The following is a 20219-nucleotide window of genomic DNA, read 5'->3' on the forward strand; positions in this document are numbered from 1 at the left end:
GATGGTGGCGCTAGAGGAAATGTTTAGGGATCACCAAGGTTACTGCAATTAATCCAGAGGAGGACATGGATGTCTGAATCGAATTTCATGGCAATCTATACAACATTAGTTGAGACATTTAACTCAAAACCATAACTGTCAACCTCATGGTGGCACTAGAGGAAAAATTTTGTCATTAGTTCAGTTTCATTTTCTGGGGATCATGTTGCATTGCATTAGCACAACAAAAAATGCATCTAGTGGATGTTGTGATAGCTATTTCAAAGGATAAGTGAAAACTTGGACCTGCCGGTGGCACTAGATTAAAAATTAGGGGATCATCAAAGTCATTAGGATTTATCATCTGGGGACCTTAAATGTCTGTACCAAATTTTGTTGAAATCCATCCAGTAATTGTTGAGATATTTCAATCGGGACCAAAGTGCTGGAAATAAATAGAGAAAAACAGACATAAAAAGACAAAAGTTCCATTTGTCTTCTACTGTTGATGCAGGCCTCTGCATCAATCTTCTGGACCAGTTTCAAACAAATAAATTGGAATGTTTTGACCTGTAATTTGCATCTCATCACTGTGTTGAAATGTGTCACCTTTTGTCAAAATCTCACATATATACCTGAAATATCTTGTGTGATGAATAAACACAATTAAAAAAAAAAAAACACCGTCATATTTTCAAGGGCGGTTGAATTTTTAAAAAGTTGAGTGTATGAAATCTTTATAGCTTTTTACCACAACAGGGAGGACAGATCTGCTGCTCTGCAGATAGTCCATCCTGCTCCCTCACTGGCTCCTCTTGGTCATTCATCGACAGACTCTCCCCTGGCTGGCTGCCATGTTTCCTAATGAGGTCAGACTCCTGCTTGCTCTGCTGCTCTGATCAGCAATATGTGTGTCATTGTGTGTGTGTGTGTGTGTGTGTGTGTGGAGGGGAGAGACAGGAATAAAGCAAGCAAGACAAAGAGAGACTCACAGAAAGACAGAGTGAGTGTGTGTGACTTATGAGGAAGAGAAACTAGGGGATAAAGAAAGTGTGTGGCATACTGTGTGTGTGTGTGTGTGTTTGTGTGTGTGTGTGTGTGTTTGTGTGTAGGGGGTGTTCTCTCTGTGCTGTAGGTATTGACCTGGAATAGGGTTCGTGCTAATGAGGAGGGAGCGAGGGTGACAGAGAGATGTGAGAAAAAGTTCAGGGTTGCCAGGTCAGGCCTAATTCACATTTAGGGGAGTCCTGATTTGAAAAGTCATGCACTGGTTGTGCTGAATAGCAGCTACTTTCAGGGTTTGGTGTCACACACAATAGCTTGGCCAGTGATTTGAATGGTGGTAAGTGAATGTCTACAGCATGAATAGACACCCCAGCCAGCAACCATGACTAACTAATACTGTAGCAACTGTGTAGCAGTGTGGAGTTTCAGCTATTCTAATGTGATTCAGAGGTATGAGCAAGTGTAAAGGTTTATCATAGTGCTGTATGTTTAGACACCTGAAAAGAAAATTATTGGATGGATGAAAAATGGTGACAAAACATAGCTATACCACATGTGGCCTGTGAGTGGCACAAGAGAAAAGGCAAAAAAGGAAAACTTGCTAACATAAATGCCACTTTAGGACTTCTCAGGTTCAGTTTGTCAGGCTCTGTTCTACAACTTTTTACAGTCTACGCTTGTAAGCCACAGCTGCTATTTTGGGTTTTGAACTGAACGTTAGCACGGAGAATGTAAAAATGTGAGCATGTAAACATGCCTGTAAACAAGCAGGCTATTACTTTTAGCATGTAACATTTTTTAGCATTTTAGCACTTAAATATGTACCAAGCTATTAACATATAAAGGTGTTACAGTATGTCAATGTGTCGGCTAATAATTGCCTATTTACACATTCAGCAGACACGGAGCAGCATTAGCATTAATTTGCTGGCCACTCAAAACTTATCATGAATATTTAAGTCCAATATTCATTTTCCCTTCAGCTCTGTTTTGGTCTCCATCAACTCCAGAGGGAATTTTGCTCCTTTAGTAGCTAAATGCTTCACTATGTTCACCAGCTAGTTGCTAACTCTGTTATTTGGTGGTGGGCAGGTAGCTTACAGTGAGTTTATCAGAGCTTTTTTTGCTGAATCAAAACAGTAAAGTAGCACCTAGTCATTTGATCCACTGTTAATATAAAATTATTATTAGAGCAGTTTTAATAATACCATTTTAAAATGGTCACAGTTAGTTAGCTAACGGCATGCTAACACGCTAAATGTTAGCATGCCGTTAGCTGTTGATGTATCCTGTCATGAAGTGTTGGACAAGTTGACATTTTGCGTAGATAAAATGTTAGGGGATAACAAAAGTCTTAGCATTCATCCATTGAGGACCATTAATATATCTATAAATAACCATATTTCATGGGAATTAATCCAATAGTTGTGCAGATATTCCACTTTAGACTAAAGTGTTTGACCAGTAATGGACAGTCCAGTTTTAATATCCCTAGAGACATGCTAATGTGGATAATGCAACTGGAGTTAAATCATTTATGTGCAATTTTCCTTTTATCTTATTGCATCTTTGTTGTTTTAAATGAACAAAACTGATATATTTGTCCCAAAGTTATATCTCAATTTTCCATTTTGTTTTGCTGTATGCAACATGAAAACTGAGATTCGGTGCAGTCTTGAGACTGCTGATTAACATCTGCTGCAAAAGTCAAATCAGGTCAAATCTGTTAAGCACTCTTTTCAAAACTAATTTAAATACTGGCAGAAAGCAAGACAGAGCAAACAGATCACAAAATTGAATCCAAGAGGGCAAAGTCTGTGCCAGCTTTTGTGTGTGTGTTCATGTTCAAAGCAGCATCCATTTGTGACATGTGACATCCTAGTCTTAGCCTGCTTTGTCGTTTCAACATTTCTACCCCTGCTCTGTGCGCCAGTGAAACCCGGAGAACGTTTTTTATTTCGTCTTCACTGTTCTCCATCTGTCCCCGGGCCCCGTTACACCCAAGACTTTGATTCAGTCGACAAACGGTGTGTGTGCAACAGCAGCAGTGGCAGCAGCAGCCGAGCAGGGTTTTGTCCTCAGATGAACTCTGCAGCAGCCGTGGTGAGGGCTGTTCGCTGCTGACGGAGGGAAGAAACAAGCGGGAGGGAGAGCACGGGGCAGGGGAGGGCAAAAAACAGACAAAGAGGGAAAGAAAGACAGAGAAGAGGGACATGACAAATAAGAGGAGGAAAAAAGAAAGACGGAAAAATGAAAGGAAGAGGAGAAAAAATTTCATAACAGAGTAAACAGCACACGAGTGAGTGACATGGAGAGCCACAGTGAGCCACAAGGAAGCAGAGCAACAGGAAAACAGCATGAAAGACAAAGAGAAAGACAGGAAAAAGAGTGAAAAGTCGACTAAAGGGGTCAAAGAGAGAATGACAAAGCCAAGAAAAGAGACGGTGACAGGAAAAGCAAGAGAGGGGGAGAGGCAAATAGGCATAACATGGGTGGACCGGGGAGGGGGGAAGGACAGAGACCAGGAAAGAGAGATATATACAAATCAATTGATAGAGGGTAAGAGGATAAACAAGATGGAGAGTGAAAAACAAAGACAAAGATATTGAGCGGGAGAAATAGAGCGGCATGAGGAAACACAAAGAAGAGGCTGAAAGCGAGTAAGAAAGACATGAAAAGAAGAAAAGGAAACAGAGCCAGAAGGAGAGAGACAGAGCCAGGTAGTGAGAGGCTGTGAGAGAGAGTGAACCTTTGCCAACACTCTGAAATTTCCTCAACTCCTGGCGATAATAGCTCTGCATAATAAGCCGATTTAGCAGCTCAGTACCAATAAAACACCCAGGTGGTGCTCACTTTTCTCTGCTTGATGGGCAAATGCTGTGTTTCAAGCGAATCTGCTTCTCATTGTTTTGTTTGTGCTGTACTCATAATGTTCACCTACAGTAAAACTAGGAAGAAAGGGGGCTATGGGAGAGTTCACAGGGTGTCTGTGATAAGTCCTGCTTAGATGAAAAATTAACAGTGTGTTGCTGTTTTTATTGATCGGTCTGAAGCCTTTGATAGGGCTCAGTGTTGTTGAAGTACTTCACAGAAACTGGCTTTGATAACACTGACTCTGGCTGGTTGAGAAATTGGTTGTAAAACAGATTTTGCAGCTGATGTTGTGTTCTTAAGTTTCTTAATATCAACAGAGGAGTTCCTCAAGGTTTAATCTGAGGCCCTGTTCTTTTAAAAGAGTAATCGATATAGCATTGAACTCCTATAATATTGCCAAACTCACAATGCGCAGTTTTTTTTTTAAAAAAAGGAAAAAAATCAGTAAGAAAGATGTTTTTCTTCCACACCTTCTTCTTCTTTCTTGTCAAAACATGGTGCCTACATTACCCACGATGCAGCTCAACTGCCAAAACCTTAGTTGGAGATTTCGGCATAGGGCTAACGATTATTTTCATCATCGATAAATCTGTTGATTGTTTTCTCGATTAACTGATTAGTTGTTTGGTCTATCAAATGCCAGAAAATGGTGAAAAATGTTGATTGCTGTTTCCCAAAGCCCAAGATGACGTCCTCAAATGTCTTGTTTTGTCCCGATCAAAAGAAAACTACAACCAAAAGATTCAGTTTACTGTCATAGAAGACTAAAGAAACCAGAAAATATTCTTTATTCTTAAAAAATGATTCAGTAGTTGGCAGCTAATCGATTAATCGACCAATTTTTCATTTTCAAATTTGTAGTTTTCAGCCCCGACCGCCTTAAGTGATGTCACTTGAGGCAGTTTATGAATTTGCACAGCTCCATCTGGAGCCACAAATGGCTTCATACAATGCCTTTCACATGTGCAGTAGTGCTTCCCAAGACTTGTAAATAGACTTTGATGTGTAAAATCAGTGGAGTTCCCCTTTTTTACAATGGCTGTTATTGATTAAACTTGCACGCACAAGTGAATGAACACACACTTAAAACACTGCATTGTGGTTTTTAATTAAAGGTTTTGCTGAAAGACCTCTTAATCTAAAACTTATTTTATGATAAAAAAACAAGTTTTTCACTGTACTACAGTGCTTTTTGTTTCATTACTGGTGACAGCTGTGGTACTCATCACTGTACACAAACAAAAGTATAAAATATATGATATTGCTATGTCATTGGTGCAAGTAACACCGCTAGTGTCTCATTTATGGAATAAAAGACTAGCAGAAAAAAACTATAACCACTGTACATATTTTACCAGACTTACCAGTTCCAAAATTCTTTGACTCACCACGCGCATTGCAGTCGTCTTTTGGACATTTCTAGGATTAAGACAAACCTTGGAAAATCAGCTGTTAGTGACATTGTACTTTAGCAGTGGAATAACAATCAGAATACTATTGAACTTGGCACACTTGGTTACTCACAATTTGCCTCAGTCATTGAAACATTTCCACAAGCTGAATGTCTAATGTTTTAATTTTTCAGTTCTCTGCCTCACTTGTGAACTTTACATCATCAACTTTTAATTTTGTATATTGTGAACAATATTTGTAATTGCATCTTGTTTTACCTATTATTATTATTATTATTATTATTATGTAATCCTTTAAACAGGACACTCCTGAAAAAGAGAGCTTGCTTTCTGTTTCCCCTGTATATAAATAAAGCTTTCAATTCCCAGCTGCTTCTCACAGATTCCACATAACATCGCTGTCAGGTGGAAACCTTGTAACTCCAGTGGCGGTGAATTGGAGGATTATATGCTCCATGGGTTGGGAAAATTCTCTGACCGCTTGGGTTTACAAAACCTTTACAAAAACACTGAGCGGTGTGAAAACTGGATTGTCTTCATGTTGTAAACAAAGCCGTTTTTCTTGGTTCCCCAAAAGCTGACATTTTGGAGATACAAGGTTTGCATCTGAAAGGGACTGTGATGGAAAGAAAGCAAGCAGCTATGAAATACTGAGCTCTGGTTTACAGGCAGCTGCTTTTGTCTCACACCAGAATATCTCAGTCTGTGGAGCTACAGGCCTTTCATTGTGTGGAGCTCTAGTCCATTTATTGTCCTTGGCTTCAGCCATAATGATTAACGATGCATAGTGTGACGGTGCACTAAAGCCAACTAACCCATGCTCAAAAGACCGGTGTGTTCAGTGTTTTGTCTCCCCACAGACAGACATTTTGACTTTACATTTTACTGTCAGGTGGGTTACTTACCTTGCACAGTGTTTAGTGAAAGTGGAACACCTGTGTGCATGTTGGACCACTGTGTTGATCTTCAAAAGAAAAAAAAAAAAAGGTTTTCCACAGAGAGTTGATGAAAGCTTTTCATCCACGTTCCTTGATGAGAGACTGTAGGGATTATGTAAACAGGCCACAAAGAGCAATACAGTATGTATAATCTCACATTCTCCAGCTTTGTTGGCCATGAGTTGCTGCATTGTTGTTGAGCGGAGACAGTTTTCAAAGCTGTCTGTTTTTAAAGCACAGGCTCCAAATTTTACATTCAACTTTTGAGTTGATGCTGCGCTGCAACAGATTGGAGGGTCCCATTAAAGTCTTTGAAATGCTTCCTTTTGTAAAAATTTGCATTCATAAAAGTGCATTCAGTCCTTTTGATAGATCTGAGAGCTGTTTATGAAAACACATGAGCAAAAGCAGATCTGTTAAGCCCTGTTTTAAATGCTCAGTTCCTGAAAGGCTCATGAATACCCCCCGTCCCCACCTGCTGTATGACACTGACACAAATCTAGACTAGAATGGCCTTGTTCAACTCAAACGCTCCATGTTTGAACTGTTGCCAGTAAAGAGTATAAAATTCAGTGAGCTGGCTGTCACAACAGCATCTGAAACCAACTTTGTGATTACTGCTTGTTGGCATTGTGGGAATCCAAAAGTTTATAGGAGCAATAACGAAGATTTATACGGCCCCATAGCACAAAGTGATCATAATGTATCTGCAGGAGGATGATGGGGTTTTTTGATCAATACCAATGACTCACTGAGTACTTCAGGAGGTTTAGAGATTTCTGGCTTTCAAACACACTTTGGAGGTTGTTGGGACTAAATCAAAAGTTACAAATGTAACTGTGGTTCTATGAATTATGGCTGATGTTGAGATCAATCAGTGGTTGTTTGTAGGAAAGAGGGGTGGAAAACAGGCCCACATAGTCTCTCATGGATGCGAATCGAGCCTCCAAGCATTACAAAGCTACCAGCAATTAGTTGTTACAGGATATGTTTGGACTTTTTTCAGGTCTATCTTAAGACAGTACACATGCCATATGCAGTACATTGAGAGACTTATTTATTCTTTCCATACTGGCTGAGGTGATATTTGGAGAGCAACTACCTCCCTCCCTTCATTTCCTGTCAGTCCCTATACTGTCAGCTGGCGGATAAAGGTACAAATACCGGAAAAAAAGTGTTAAAAAAAGAAGAAAGACATGGGGTTTAAAATTTACAGCCCTCATCAGATGCAAACATGCATTCAGAGTCTGAGTTACCAAAATTACGGTATTTTTAGTAGAAAGTCCCCCCCTTTCATTAGAGCCACAGTGGATACATTGTGGTAGTGACATGCCGGTTCATTGCCGGGACAGAATGCACACAATAAACCAGCATGCAACTGCCATTACAAAGCTACCCATTCAATTTGGCTAACTCAGACAAAGTGGAGGCTACAACGAGTTGAGGTTGAAGCTACTGTGGAAGTACCTTAATGTGCAGTCCCACTGACAGCCGCTAGATGCTGGCTCCAAAAAATCCCTCTCCAACTCCAACTGACTCCCATTCAAACAGTGTTAACTTCTCTCTAGAAATACAAAGTCAATAAGGCTCAAAATAAAAGATTAATGACCAGCATTTTGCTGTTAATTACTCCTCACTGTTGCAAAAGTGTAACTTTATTTTCTGTCCACTACAGGTCAGAGAAAACATGTCAGAGAGCTGCTAATGTTTCAATTCTTGGGCCTTTAAAAGAGGTTAGTAACAATGTGTAATATTTTGAAAAATCTGTATTGGTAATCTCAAGATACACTGCTGATGTGCTTTTGGGGAAACACCCTCTCTGAAAGGGATGTGATGTAACAATTGCTGAGCAGCAGCCAAGTAAGTAAGGCAAACAAGTCAGACTGTAGCAGCACAGTGAATTGAGGAGGGTGTGTTTTATTCCTTTTTTTGTGAGAGAACCACTATGGTACTTCTTCCTTTAAATTTGATATAATCTCACTTTAAGTGCAGTTGCTAGGTACAGATTGTGTCATTTTATTAATTAGAACAAGTATATCATTAATGAAGGAACTAAAATATGGACAAAACTGTAATTGACCCTGACTTGTTAATCATGTGAAAACAACATAACACTTAGTAAATGTAGCAGTGAATATATTTAATTCCCCTCTCTCAAGGTCATTGGACCTCCAACAACAGCAAGAATTTCCATTTAAAATACTTAAATTGCAGCAATTTCCTCTTCTTGATTGCCATGTAATTGATGTGAGTTTGGAAAAAATGTACCTTTTTCAGTTCACTGTTTGAACACTGTTGCTATACCGGCAACTCCAGTCAATCTAATTTGAAACCTGGTATGATGAAGGGCTCTGCATGGCTGCACTTCTGTCATTATAAAAATGGTTGGACAGATTTAAATACCCCTTTGTAAAATTTCTCCATGACTCTGCCACTTGGCTGCCTCCACACCAAATCACCGCTGGCATTGATCCACAGAAGTTGACTATTTATGCTTGTACAGATGCCAGTTTCCCAGAACAGCAATTAACATTTGGAGAATAAAAATGGTCTGACAAGATGTACTCTTAAACTGTCACACTCATGCACTTTTACTGTGGGAGTTGAAGAATGGGTCCATTAAGCAAATGTATATATCGTGTCTGTATATGTATATATTTTAATATCTTATATACAGTTGAAAGTTCTATCACAAAAACAGATGTGTTAAAAAACCCTGCCAGATGTGTTCGGCTTAGTTAATTGATTACAACATTACAGGAAATTGAGTCTGTGGTGGTGTTTCCACTCTGAAATTACAGTGTATAATCAGGAATGTGATCAAAAAAACAAAAATGAACATAAAAACTACCCCCGTTGAATCAAAATTTATTGAGGACATATGCTCTTTTGCAGCAATGCTTTATGCTCATTCAGACTATGATCACAGAACTGTGCCTACATTTGGTAATGCATTTATATTTGTTTATTTTGTCCCATTGATCTGAAATTTTCAATGGCTGAAAACCACTTTTTGAAAACCCTCTCTAAAGTGGATTACCTAGAAAATCAAGGTCTGACACTGTAGTTTGTATTATGCACACACACTTTTTAGAAAAGGTTGATATATAACTGTCTTGTGACAACATCTGTACTGTAATAAGCTATACTGAAGCACATGCGATCACAGAGGGAGTTGGAAGCGAGGCACCAGGCACACATCCCTGCCAAACGGCAAAGAAATCTTTTCAGTGTTTGCATTCTTGTGAAGTTCCTTCTTCCCAAGACGAGCTGGGAAAATGTTCCACTCAAGGTCACAAGAATCAACAGCGTTTTTTGATTTGATAATTACCTTGAGTCTGCTTTGAGCCATGTGTATGCAGGTTTTCAGTAAAACAAAATTGCTCAGTAGTTCCTGCCAGTTTACATTAAAAAGTGCTAATCAAAGAAATCATCTGCGTAAGTGTTTTTCTGGAATGAAAACTTGCACGCACATTGTTCTGGATGCCACATAGATGAAGGCCATCGGGTTTAAAGTTGCTTCTGGAACGAGTTGGCCACAACTGTCGCCATGTTGTGTATATTGCATGGGATCGTGTTAGCACTGTATCCAAAACAAGGGCATGGGTGGAGAAGAACCAGATGTGGTTATTGGCAGATGGTTTGCGAGGAGATCCTCCAAGCTTGGACAGTGAATACTACATGACATCAGTAACAGATGGTTTACTCATTAACACCCACCCTCTCAAAACATACAGAAAAGGCTGAAAGTCAAAAAGCCTACATACTGACTTAGCTGCTCTATGGCACAGTTTTTATTAAGTGTTGGGTGACAGCAATTAAAGTTAATTAGTCAGTGTAACAACTTCATCCAATTCTCACTGTTTGGGCCGAAAGCAAGATGTACATTTCTAAAATACTGTACGTTTATTTTGAATTTAAATGGCTTGAGAGGATGATTCATAATGACAAACCAAGGAATCCAGTTACAGTATCTGAAGTATCTAATTTCCACAATATGTGTATTAAAAATTTCAAAATAATCCTCACCTCATTGCCATCTCTGTTTGATCTCTCTTGCAGCTCGCATTTGACTGACATGAACTGAGTGAACTGGAGGGAAGGGGGGCAGTGATAGCACTTGGCACACTTGTCTGTTCCACTTCAGTTTGATCCATGTGTTGTGATGCCTGCAGTGTCCTGGTTTGGCCCTCCACCATCAAGTGACCAACAGTGAAGTAGGTATTAACAGCATAGCCTGTGGTTTTTTGCAGTCAGGGGGAAAAACACTTGAGTGAAAAAAAAAGGCCTCTGGATTCAAAGAAAACACGAGGTAACTGAGACAGGAATGCACAGATGTGAGCATAAATAATCACTGTCAATGCAGATTTGTCAATATCTGGTAGCTGCCATCCCCCTCTCCATCACTAATCTTGCTTTTTGCTGGCTATTTCATTATTCATCCTCAAAAAATGCAAACTTTGTCAGAGTTAATGGAGCATCAGTGCTTACACAAGCTTTTCTGTAGCCTCCTAGATATATCAATCAGTCGGCCTTTGTTTTGATTTAGGAATATTTTCGCACTTCAGCTAAAAGTAGAAGTGAAGAATAATGTTCAGCATGACTTCAGATACCAGACATATTCATTTAAACATCTTCATACTGCCATAATATGTTTTATTAATATCCGGTCATATTTATGAGTAAATAAAGTTGCAAAAGATTTCTTTTCCAGCAGTAAAGCAAATATGTTTATTAAGCACTTTAATATACATCAGAAAATTCCACTTCATATAATACAGGAATTCTTTTTAAATGAAAGTTGAATGTACATTGTAAGCTATTTACAATCCAATCACTGACAGTCAAATCAAAGATGACAGACAAAACACAGTCAAGACAAACAAGATAACTGCTTAATAAGACTATACATTATGTTTTCCAACACTGTTTGTAGACCAGATCCTGCCTTGAATCCTTCTATTGACCCTTCATGGCATACTTTTGAGCTAATGTTGTACTGAAGAGCTGAGAGCTTTCACTAGGGCTTATAAGTGTTTGTGCATGCGATAGGTTTCTACTCCCCCCGATCCCGGTTCTTGGCAAAAAATAGCTCACTGTTAACATTATGAAAAGCCTGCAAAAATATGACACAGCCTGTAAACGCTAACGCAGCTCCACACAGTTCATGAGAAACAGATGTTTCAGTTCCCTCAGAGTCACAGTCAAGCACCTCCTCCACTCCATCTCCCGCGGGTATAAGTCCTGTTGAACTGATATTCAGCTCATCACAGGGAGGAGGTGGGACAGGGTATGTTGTTTCAACTTTGGCTTTACAACTCTGCATTTCAAACAATATCACTGACAGCTACGAGTTGTCTTAATGGCTGAACCCTTTTTGAGCTGTTTTGTGTCATGCCCCTGAAAAATCCAGCAGGAATTACTGAAAATTAACCACATGACAATAAGGAGACAAAGCTTGGATTTTGTTTCTTGCATTGCAGTAGGTTATACATGTAACTCTGCAGACAAATGCATTTTTTTTAAATCACTGCTTTTACTTGAAATCGCTGCGCTTAGCACCAAACTTTTGCTGACGGTACACAATGGGTTATTTAAATATTTTTATGCACACACACAAAAACATAACACACGAACAACTGAAAAAATCCCATAGGGACAAAATGAACTCTTTTTTTTTTTTTTTTTTTTTTTTACATTTTCAGTGAACCTCCCTCTTTCTTAGATATTTGTAATAATACACAATGCACAAAGCCAACAAAATCGGGAGTCAAAAATAACTGCAGGCAACTTCTGAACACAGCACCATGGTAGAGCGTAATGCAACACAAAATACAGCAAAAGTGGCTTTTTTCCAAAAATAAATATGCTTGTATATACTTGTGAAGTAAATTGCCATAGCTATTAACATATTACACACAACATAGGTTTAGCACACTGGTCAAGGTTAACACAGATTATTTGGGGTCTCTAGGAAGGCAGACTATCAATGAGTTTAAATTCATACCATGGCATCAGTTAATTACTGTTATGTCCTCTGGTTTGTGACAATGTACTCAGTGGTACATTGCTGTCAGTGTGAAAAAGTAGACAGAACAAACATAATATAAAATAATAAAAAAGCATTGGTATGTTTCTCTCAAACAATTACTTTGATAAAACATGGATGGGATACAAAGTAAATAGAACAAATGCATGTCTGTCATTTTACTCTTTTAAAAGTGCATACACTGTTTATTAAATAGCATTACATTAAATTAAAATGATAGTTTGCATGAATACATGAAGAAGGCTGTAACAGATGTAGGCACATCGAAGTATCAGTTCACATAAGCCTTAGGCAGCAATCAACAATCTTCCCTAGGTATTATTTTGAGGTCTCCCACTGATGAAAAAATAATTAGTATTTTTTTATGCAGATGAAAACTGTTGCTTTGGCACATTCCCTCCAATGTCTGCATGATGAATGGCATTCAAGACATCTGAAACAGTATAGGAACGATTTGGGCTAATGTTTTGTTTGGGAAGAAAAAGTCTGCTTATCCAGATTGAGGCATTCTTCATGCAAGCCTGATTAAATCCAACTAATGACGGTTCTGTTGAGTGCAATCCAGTAACAACTAAAAGTCCATTATTAGCCTCTATATTAGCCACTGTCAATGAACAGAAAAACCAAAGTATTGCCTGTGTGTTGTCACCCTGACCTCAATTTCAACTTTGAGACAAATGCTTAATGTATTTCAACAACAGCAAATACTGGAGGATTATTCTGAAAACCTATCTCTTACCAGCTATAACGGAGTCTCCTTTTTGTAGTTAAACCCAGGGTCTGATCCTTCAATCTGCAGTTTCAGGGCTTGTTTAAGGCTTAGCTCAGTTTCCCCTATGGGATAGTTCTCTAGAACATCCTGGTGGCCTCTGTTCTGCACAGTCCGAGGAACTGATACCCTACCCAGAAAAACCTGATTACCCTGTAGATGATAGTTGGGGTTGGTCATGATGCCATTTCTCTTTTTCTCAGAACAGCTCTGCTGCTGGATAAAGAATTGATCTTGGCCTTGCCCCCTTTCCTGCTGAAGTGAACCACCAATCATTATCTTACAGTGGGGATCCTTCACTGAGATGTTCGGCACTGATTTGTTGAGGGCAATCCTCTTGTCAAACTGGGTCATCTCGTACTCCAGAACCTGACCTTGGGTTGATCCACTGTTCTTGATTTTTTTCTTGTCTCCCTGTGCTCCTTTGCTGTTTGTTGTCCCATTTCCAGGCTTAGTTCCCTTTGTTGACTTGAGACCAGGTTTTAACTGAGACCAGTCAAAGTCACTGGATGGAGACGGAGGCTGCTGACCAACAGACTTAGTCGTGGAGGAAGGTGACACGATAGACTGTCTGCTCCGGCTGCGAGGCAGTGAGTGCTGTTGGATTTGTTCTGTGAATGTCAGTCCATGAAAGCTATCGATAGGCACAGTCTGTGCTGTGGCTGTGGATGATGTGGTTCTCAAGGAGGAGTTCTTTGAACTCTTGAGGGAATTATTTGAAAGGGAGGATTTCTGTCTATCTACTGTGGAATCAGGAGATTCTGATGGCGAACTAAAAGCATGGATGGGTCCGTTGGGTAGACCACGTCCAGACGACTGCATATCTCCTGCCCCAGTGCTGCCAGAACTACTTGATTTGATGGTGAGGGACTGCATTTTACCAGTCACAGCCAATGGTGTTTTCTCTTCCATGGTGTGTACTGGGGAGGGATTGCAGCCATTTAGAGTTGTGGCTCCATACTTTTCCAGAAGTTTTATGATCATTGAATGGCCACCTTTTGCTGCTACTCTAATTGCTGTGCGTCCAAACTGGTCAGCGTGGTTGGGGTCAGCACCATTTTCAAGAAGTATTTGCACAACATCGATGTGGCCCTCCTGGGCAGCTATGCCTAGTGCTGTTGCTCCCTGGTTGCATGTATGATCCACATGTGTGCCATTCTCTATCAAAAACTGCACGACTTTTGTGTGGCCTTGCCATGCAGCAGACTGGAGGGCAGATCGCTTCTCATTGTCACAGGCGTTCACATCGCCATGATAGTTAATCAGCAGCCTCACCATTTCAACATGCCCTTGCCAGCAGGACACGTGGAGGGCCGTCCTGCCCTCAGTGTCACAAGCTTCCACATTTGCTCCATTTTCAAGGAAATACTCTGTCATGGCCAGCTGATTTTCAAGTGCCAATATGTAGAGTGTTGGGCGTCCGTCTGCGTCTTTGTAGTCTATATCAGCACCGTGGCTCAGCAGCAGTTCAACAATGTCCCTGTGGCCTTCTAGTGCAGCCACCCTGAGAGCGTTCCTTCCATCATAACCCCTCTGGTCAATGCATGACTTGTTTTCCAGAAGAATTTGCACACAGTCGTAATGTCCCTCTTGTGCAGCTAATATCAGCGGTATTCTACCATCATTATCTACCTCTGTACAACGAGCACCTTGCTCAATAAGGGCATCGCAAACTTGGCGGTGGCCCTCAAATGAAGCCATGTGTAGAGGGGTCCAGCCTGCATCATCCCTGTGATTCTCGTCCAGACCTCTGTCCAGCAGAGTTCTGACCACCTCCACATTACCCTGAGCAGATGCAATGCTCAGCACAGTCCTTCCCTCGCTGTCGATGCTATCAACAGCAGCCCCCCAGAAAAGTAATGTGTTGACAACAGAAGCATGGCCCATTGATGCAGCAGCAAGAAGAGGGGTGCGACCATTGTTGTCTGTGTGATCCACATCAGCTCCACCTTCCAAAAGCAGATCAACTACATCCACATGTCCTTCATAGCCAGCCACAAGGAGAGGGGTCATGCAGTCTTTGTCACAGTGGTCAACCTCTGCTCCCCTGTCAATCAGAAGGCTCACAACAGATGCATGGCCTTTACTTGCAGGAACACAGAGAGCAGCAACTGAGAGGGCAGTCCTACCATCAACATCTTCATGATTAACTTCAGCCCCGTGGTCCAAGAGATGTTCAACAATCTCTCTGTGTCCCATGTATGCTGCTGCAATGAGAGCTGTTCTTCCTTCATTGTCTGCCTTGTTGACCTCGGCCCCGTGCTGAAGAAGGTTCAACACTATATCTTCATGACCTCCCCAAGCAGCAGCTCTCAAAGCAGTTCTACCGTCAGCATCAGCACAGTCCACTTTGGCACCAGCATAAAGCAGAGCAGATACAACCTCTGAATGTCCGCCCCATGCTGCGGAGCGGAGGGCAGTCCATCCATCATGATCTGTGTGGTTTATGTTGGCCTCACAGCCAATTAGACAGTTGACCACTTTGGTATGGCCCTGCCTTGCAGCAAGAGTAAGTGCCGTTTGTCCGTGGTTGTCTTCTAGCTCCATGTTTGCTCCTCTAGATATGAGCAAATTGACCACATCAAGGTTTCCACTGTATGCGGCGTTGGCTAGCAGAGTTCTCCCACTGGAGTCACACTGATTCACAGATGCCCCATTGTCGAGTAATGTCCGTATTGAGTCCTCTCTTTCTAGGGCCTGTTGTACAATACATGAGGCATGGTCATCTTCATTGTTTACATGAGCTCCAGCTTTGACCAGAAGTTGCAGAACCTCCTGTTCTCTTGGTATTGAGGTGGTCAAAGAGTCTTTAGCAGGAGTTCCATTCCAGACCATCCAAAGAGCCAGATTAAATGGCTCAATCTGCAGATTGGAATTGACAAGGTGCAGTGCAAATTCCTGCACTTCGAGTGGTTTGAGCTGCTTTGCCCGACATGTGTAACTCATCGCCAACATTCTATGTCCCTCTGCTGCATTGCACAAGTACTTCTGTGTGCAATGCTTCACATCCAGTAGCCACTCTGCAAAACTGTAGTGAAAAAGGATTTTAGTACTCCCAAGGCCGTCAACCAACAGCTTGGAGAGAATGTCCATCTTCTTCTGAAACTCTTCCATAGTCAGTGTCATGTTTTTGGTCCAGACTGCATGGTACAGTTCCTTGACCGTGAGTGGCCTGCAAGTTGCCAGGATTACATTAAGGATGGGCTGGACTTTGGCAAACTGTTTTCTGACAAATAGTCTCTGGCAGAGCCATAAGTAGAGGCCATTGAGAGTGCCAGGGATGTCACGGATCTCGCGGAGCATGATAAAGTTCTCAACCACACCGTCCAGCACACGCTCCAGGTAGAGGAAGCAGCCACTGCTTTTGATGTGGAGTTGGTTGAGCATCTCAGCTGTCTCCTTGGTCAGGTGCTGCCTCAGGGCCTCCTCCTGGTCTAGCCTGTGAAGGATGTACTGTTGAACATCCTTGACGATGTAGGCTTTGCGCAGATCATCGAGGCTGATTTTGCGGAATCCTGAAAGAAAACAAATGGACATAAGTTGAGTCTGATATCAGATGCACAACATGTAGCACAGATCTAAATATTAAAAAAAGGCATTTCAAAAATGACCCGGTCAGTATATACGAAAAGATGTGAAGTATAAACTTGAAAATGGATAGCTGTGGTTGTGAAAAACCTAGTTGGTAAAGAGTAATGTTCTTTTTCCCACCGTGCCCCCTAAGGTATTATCTTAAGTTTGACCTTGAGACCATACCCAGCATTTATCCACTGATCTTGTACCTTTGGATAATTAGGTTAAGCCAACCTTTAATTTCCTTAGGCACAGGATAATTAACAGTAAAACCATGTTGTTAAAATAAAACCTTTCAGTGGAATTGAGAGCATAACCCTTCTGGCTGCAGACAAATCAGCAGGAGTTTGCTATGAGTTCAGCCTCTAAAGGACCAAGGAAAACAAAAATCAAGGCAATTAGTGCACTACATTGTGTCTGATGCAGAAGCAATTTCAACTGTAATAATTTGTGTGCCTTTGTGAAAATACATTCTTGAATACATTCTTTTAATATATTGCACATAAAATGTATGCACTGTTGCTTATCCATATCCCTTTTAAAATACATGACACATGACAACTGAAAGTGTGAAAACTCAGAAAAAGATACAAGAAGAAGAAAAGCAGTATTCCCCCGAGAGAAATAAATGGTAACAATGTCTAAAAAACCCAGATACCTTGAGAAAAAAATGGCATTTCTTTTAACTTAACACCCACTTGTGTTATCAGTCAACCTATCCATTTACTGTAAAGGTTATAAAGCTTCACCGGCAGAGACAAAGCTGTGGTAGGGGCCGAAGATGTACAAGAATCAACGACGAGAATAGCAAGGGAGACAAAATTTCCATGCCTGTAGCATATCAATGGCCTGTAAAACATCTCTCAAGTGTCCCACTTGTCATGCTACATGCTCCCAGCAAGGACCTTTAGAAATCCCTCTGGAAAAAAAGAAATTATCACAGAAGGTCTTAATGAACGATCTTTAGTGGGAATTCCTCTCCGAGACCTGGAAAATGGCTCCATTATGGCCTCTGCTAATGGGCATAAAGTGAACTTTCCTCCATGTTAAAACAATCTGTTCATGGTCTGTGTAGCCTGCAAAGAGAGCATTTTTTGCATACTTTTATTTAGAGTTCCCATGGTTCTAGGGGTTACTGGGACGCGAAAAAAAAAAGAAAAAGTCAGAGGTCTTCTCAGTGTTATTGACATACTGTATTTCTCATTGACTAACACGCCTCCAACCATGGGATAAGCAGTTACATTTTGCTCCTTTAAAAAAGTGCAGTTATATACTGTATGCCAGACTGAACATGAAGTCAATAACATTAACTTTTTTAAAGTAAGGTTTTAATGTTTCTCCTTACTGACTGAGCATTTATGTAACATAAAAAAGTACTGTTTCTGTAACCGTTAACTATGCTTACTTTGATTATATAAGACAACTTTTCCCTGTGCACAATATGAATCAGACTCTGTCACCGAGCCTGAGGCAGTACTCTGTTCATCTGACTGCTATTGTGTGGGCAGAAAAGGCTGTGAAATCTTACTCCACACAAGGCTGTTGGTAACCACACCTGGAAGAAGAAGCCGATAACCTGATGAGTTTAACATGAGTTCCCAAGCGGGTACTGACAGTTTGGATAACAGATCCTAGTAAACAGAAGGAGCGATGGGTTTTCTTTATCATCTGCTTCTGAGTTTGTCTAAGATAAGCACACCTCTACTAACGGCACCTCGCAATATGTTAGTTTGTTCTTAAGACCTTTATCATAATTCTCTTAAATCACACAAATTACCCACCATAAAGTATGACAAGTACTGCTGACCTCAGGAGAGCAGCGAGTCGGTTTTGATGTTTATTAACTTTATTGTAACATGGATCATGAGGAGATTTTAAACTAGAAAACAATCTGAGATATAATGTAAAACCAATAACCTCCAACAATAAGATTTTTAAAAAATCCATGCTTCACTAATTCTGAATATTCATATCTATTCTGAATATTCATATCTATAGATGTAATTTAATGTATGACAAAGGGGCAGCTGTGCAAACTGTTTAAATTAATAAAGCTATTAAGTATCACTCTCCATCATTATAACGTTTAATTGCCCTATCATTACAACAACTCAGTGACCCTAACCCACTTTCAGTCTGTCATTGTTTCACTGCTCTGTGTGCATTTTTCCACCCTCCCTTCACCCTATTTTCTCCGGCTCCATGGCTTCTTGTTCCAACTCCCACTACAGTCCTGGAGGAGTCAATCACATCACAAGAGCCAGATTCAAAGTAAGATGCAGCTTAGTAACTATAACTCAAGCACTGCTACCTTTTAGTACTAAAAACCATTTAAGATTTTGTGTATATTTCAAACCTTAACTCCCCCCCACCACCAAAAAAACTGACTGATTTCTCATTTTGACAGGATCCCAGGAAGAACTATAATGGGCTGTTATGGAGATTGTTCCTTTCAGGTTTATATCAAAAGACACAGAAACACTTGAAGGTATACATGATCCTAATGTGCATTCCTGTTCTCTGTGTACTCACTCCTCCTCTGGCTCAAACTTCAAGCATTTACAGATCAAATTTCAGCCTATCACGCTATCATGAAAGGCCTTCTCACTCTTCCTCTTCTTGCTTTCTCTTGCCTTTTTTTTTTTTTTTTTTAACCATCTCGACTGTTAATGTTCTTTTGTTTAGCTTGAATGTCTGACTAAATGGTGTACAGGTTTCCCTCCCCTTTTCTGTGTATTTTTTAACTCTGCTTCTCAGGTTAATAAAGCACAATCACAAGTGCCTACGTGAGCATAATGTCATTACAGTATCAAATTTAATTTACAGTTTTATGCATGCATGATGTGGTCCCCTGTCTATGTGTGACTTTCTGATGCTCTGATGTCACTGACTGTTCCTCCTACTCCTTCTGGACCCAATCCTTCTTTGGACAGTCTGGGTTTGCTCCAGCTGGGACAGGAAACCCACTAGCTGAGAAGGGGGAAGAGGCCATTAAAGGGGAAAAACAAGGACTAAAAAAGACTTCAGTGAACCAAAATGAAAAAAAAAAAAAAAAAAAAAAAATCACCCAGCCAATGACTTCAGCAGTGTGACATCTAATATTTTGTCTCAATGTTGATTTTGATTTGTTCTATTCGCTAAGGGACCCAAAAAAAAGAGATTGCGCATTATATCCCAATTCTGGAGATGTTATTCTATCATGAATATTTTCTCTGGGGAACAAAAGAAAAAAATGCTTCTGTGCTGTAGTTTATGATAAACAGTTTCTCCTACATTCCATGGTTCCTGACACACCAATTATGAAGATACAGTGACTTGGAAAAGCCGGAGGAGGGAGGAGGAGACAGGAATTTGACTGCAGCCACCATGAAATAAAGCACTTGCCTGAATAATTTTCTTAAATCAATTTCGATTTCTATGGGCCAGCGAAAGAGAATAGAACAAGCAAATCTAGTCAGAACAGAAAGAACAAAAAAAAACCAAACTTTTCTTTCAGTTACTGCACATGGTAGAAGATGACCTACAATTTCCACTTTAGTCATCAGCAGACATCACTTCATAAGGCTTGGATGTCAATCGTGAAGTCATGGCATTCATACTGCCCTACTCCTGCAGATAAA

At 40.4% G+C, this 20219-nt stretch overlaps 1 protein-coding gene and 1 long non-coding RNA gene across 2 annotated transcripts in view; one reads left to right on the top strand and one right to left on the bottom strand.

Moving 5' to 3' along the window:
• The first annotated feature begins 7836 nt into the window (after positions 1-7836).
• Positions 7837-20119, top strand: LOC122990011. Its single transcript, XR_006405232.1, has 4 exons — positions 7837-7941; positions 10271-10425; positions 18831-18870; positions 19007-20119. It is a non-coding gene; the product is annotated as an uncharacterized LOC122990011 (long non-coding RNA).
• ankrd50 (ankyrin repeat domain 50) overlaps positions 10920-20219 on the bottom strand; it is a 37839-nt gene continuing 28539 nt past the window's right edge. The window contains exon 4 of the mRNA XM_044363100.1: positions 10920-16541. Within this exon, the coding sequence (XP_044219035.1) occupies positions 13000-16541 (3542 nt within the window). The 3' untranslated portion in view covers positions 10920-12999. The remainder of the gene's footprint in view (positions 16542-20219) is intronic.

The sequence above is a fragment of the Thunnus albacares genome, chromosome 10 (assembly GCF_914725855.1).
Source record: "Thunnus albacares chromosome 10, fThuAlb1.1, whole genome shotgun sequence".
NCBI lineage: Eukaryota > Metazoa > Chordata > Actinopteri > Scombriformes > Scombridae > Thunnus > Thunnus albacares.